The following is a 3,573-nucleotide window of genomic DNA, read 5'->3' as shown; positions in this document are numbered from 1 at the left end:
CGCGCCCCCCCCGCCCCCCCCCAAAAAAAAAGGTGTGATAGTGAAGTTTAAGTGCGTTCAAGTTGGTTCAGACATTATGAAAACATAGTGGACTTTATAAGTGATTTATGTTCCTCATATTTTCAAAGATAGAATTACGAGATGAGAACAACCAATAATATTTGTATTACGAGGAGTCATACCCTGAACCCTTCTTTATTCGAGCTTGAAACTGGCCAATTAAGATAAGAAGGGTTCTGGAAAAATAGTATGAACTAAATGTATATGTAATGAGTCAACCCATTATGACAAAAAATATATCTACTTGTAAATATTAGTGTTTATATCAAATCAACTATTATAGCTATTTCTTGCAACACAATGTTCTAACTTCCAATTAGAACATCTAAATAATAAAATCAATAACATATATACTTCAGTGAATCAAGACATCTTTTTCAGGGAAAGGCTGAATCAATATCAAGTACATAATGTATACTTAACAAGATGATATTTTATATTTATGATGCAAACTTAGGTAATAAAATCAACATCTATCACTTACAAAATCCAGGTTTTTTCTCTAGTGACCGTAATGTCCTAGCCTAATTGAATGCACTTCAAAAGCTTCCTCGTAAAGATAACTCCCTTCACTGGTGCGAACTAACTTTTCTGAACTGCAAGGAATCTTACCATCTTTGTTATAGGTAAATTTACCCTTATCATTTAAAAAGAAAAATATTAAGGGGTTTATAGGATTGAGTGTTCTCTCCCATCCTAATAGACTACTTTTAGGGTTTAGTTTTCTTATTCAATATGTAATAATTGATATTATAGTAATATGATTTATGATTGAGGCCTTAACTTGAAGTAATAGCTCTGAAGAGTGTCCAGAGTAGTGGTATGGACCAAGTAAAATCTACTTAAAATAAAATAAAAGTTAAAAAATAAAGATTAATCCTAAAAGAATTATTAAATGCTAAAAACAGTATAAAAATAATATAGGGTAACACAATCTTTATTTGAGTACACATACTACTCAAATCAATACCTCTATTTATAGGTGTCTACAAGCACACACTCTTTATTTGAGTACACCTTCCACTTATCTGTAGAATGTTTGACTTTGTACTGTAGAGCTCTCATTCCAGAGTTGTTCACTCAATTATCCATAAGTATTGGATCTTCTAGATTCTTTTTTGAAATATTTTAGAAATTAATTAGGTTTGTAATGACTTTTTAATACTCTCCCTCAGCACCAACTTAATTTATTCTTTGCATCTATTTTGAGCGATCCCTGAGATTTTGCAATCATTTTCATGTCTACGCATATAATGAACCTCTTCCTCCCTTTAACTTCTCCATTCACTACTCTTTGAATATTCTTCAAAGATGGTATTCACCATTGATGATGTTGCATTCATATACATGGTGTTTGGACATTTCGGTCATATAGACTTCTTGAGTTGTTCTTCTGGTGCTTTTTGGACTTCTTCATGCAACACGTTTCGAGTATCAAAGTCTCTAGTTTTACATGTACTTCTATTTTTGTGTGTGTGAAGATAGCTCTGGTGCAGGTGATTTAGGTTTTTCTCTTTGGATAATTTTTCTATCATGTTCCCCTGTTATTTTTCATTAATTGAGCTTTTCTTGCAATTTTTGCTCAAGTCCTTTTGAGTATGGTAGGAAAATTCTTTGAAAACCCATGTTTATGCTTCATAAAATATCATAATTCTTTAAACATATGTTCAATTGGTGATTGGGTCACAACAACTTTATCCTTTTTTTTGTCCATCGTAACAATTAATATGCAAAAAATAGTCTTTTATTAAATTTGCTGAAGAGATAATCTTGCATGAACATATAAAACACCCATATAAGTACTTCAAAGTGATGTACCATATGTATCATCTTCCTGAGTTTCTCCAATGGTGAGATGAATCCCATATTATTTTGGCATATTTGGGTAAGTCAATTGTCGACTTTTCATCTTACTTTAATGTAGTCATTGAACCCACATATATAATGTGTATTCTCCCCCATTGATCGTACATAAACATTTGATTTTCCTTCTGATATCATTCTCCATAGTATGTTGAAACTTTTTAAACCTCTCAAATACTTCAAATTTTAAGAACTAAATTTGTACCTTTAGAAGTCATCAATGAATGTTACCATGTTTTAACCACTGATAGAAGGTTGCTTTACTGGTTCAATCACGTCTGAGTGCGTCAGGTCTAGTGGCTTCTTGGCTTGATATTTTCATTCTCCATAAGAAAGTTGGTGCTTTTCGATGTTGGCATCTAGCACATATATTATCTCCTCTGATCTCAAGTTGAGGAAGGCCTTTGAATATTGACTACAACATCCTGACTTTTGTTTACCTATAGCTCATCTTCCCAAGACGTACATGCTTTAGATAAACTATTTCCTTACTTTGAGTTCGAGCAATATAATCATTCAGCATTGGTTGCAAAAGAATACTGATTGTGAAGTAGAAGATGAGAATATTAAACAAAATAAATAATAATTGTTTACATGATATTATCTAAGATTTTACCAATCATTTCTTCATTAACAAAACATGCATTCGTAGCCATTTAAATGAACTATATGTATTAAGAAAAGTGATTATTTTTGCAGATTCTCAAAAGTGGCTTATTTACGGGGTCTTGGCTCACTTTATATCCGTGGGAAGATTGCAAGTCAAATGTTGTCAAAGAGAACAACATACATTATGTATCTTGTGTTCAAATTAGATCCAAATGTATATGATGATCTTGCAATTGGTAATTCAGTTGTTATATTTGCCAATCGTCAGACTGAGGTACGACGAAAACGCAGGAGAACTGGTTATCCTAATGTTCAAAGAAGAGTTGATGGATGGATGGAAATAGAAATGGGGAAGTTTTTTAATGATGTAGGGGAAGAAAGAGATGTTGAAGCGCGACTACTGGAGATTAGGCATCGCTTTGGGAATGGCGACCTCTTAATTGAAGGAGTAGAGTTTCGACCAGAATGAAGAAGACAAAATTTCTTTTGCTACGCCTAGACATGAGTCTCTCTCACTCATTTGGACCATGTTGTAGGACTCGTGTCATATCATCTGAATATGTACTATTTTGAAAAATTCATCATACAACTGGCAATATTTTTATTTGTTCAACATTAACAAGAAACATGGGAGATCTGATTCATTGTGTCATATTGATATTAGCTGAATGTTGGTTCAATTAATTAGTACAAGTACCTTATGTTTGATCTCAATTTCAAAATTGTCTTATGAATACATTTGTGCAATAAAGTCTCTTAAGTATGTCAAACTGATGTACTTTTAGTTTAAGAAAACTATTTTAGTCTTTTTTGACAGAAGCTGAGCTTCGTTAGGGGGCAATGGAGTTGTCCAAGAGTGAGGTGGACTTGTCCAATATTGGGCGGGTCCTACAACGACTTCATGTTAGCATACAATTTTGATTGGGGTGTCAATTTCATATATAGTTTCCCTTTTTATTTCTTTAATTTGATTTAAATGTACTCTGTATTGACGGTTTTTTAGTTGTTAAGAAATGGTTTGGATTTTTGATATTTGAGAAA

General features: G+C 32.6%; 1 protein-coding gene across 2 annotated transcripts in view; it reads left to right on the top strand.

Moving 5' to 3' along the window:
- LOC102601064 (F-box protein PP2-B10-like) overlaps nucleotides 1-3,118 on the top strand; it is an 8,555-nt gene extending 5,437 nt beyond the window's left edge. For both annotated transcript variants that reach the window (XM_015311480.1, XM_006353738.1), the window contains exon 3: nucleotides 2,623-3,118. In XM_015311480.1, the coding sequence (XP_015166966.1) occupies nucleotides 2,623-3,001 (379 nt within the window). In that variant the 3' untranslated portion in view covers nucleotides 3,002-3,118. The remainder of the gene's footprint in view (nucleotides 1-2,622) is intronic.
- The last annotated feature ends 455 nt before the right edge of the window (nucleotides 3,119-3,573 follow it).

The sequence above is a fragment of the Solanum tuberosum genome, unplaced genomic scaffold (genome assembly GCF_000226075.1).
Source record: "Solanum tuberosum cultivar DM 1-3 516 R44 unplaced genomic scaffold, SolTub_3.0 scf00160, whole genome shotgun sequence".
NCBI classification, from domain to species: domain Eukaryota; kingdom Viridiplantae; phylum Streptophyta; class Magnoliopsida; order Solanales; family Solanaceae; genus Solanum; species Solanum tuberosum.
Note: the sequence above shows the minus strand (reverse complement) of the source record. Positions and strands in the feature narration are given on the sequence as shown.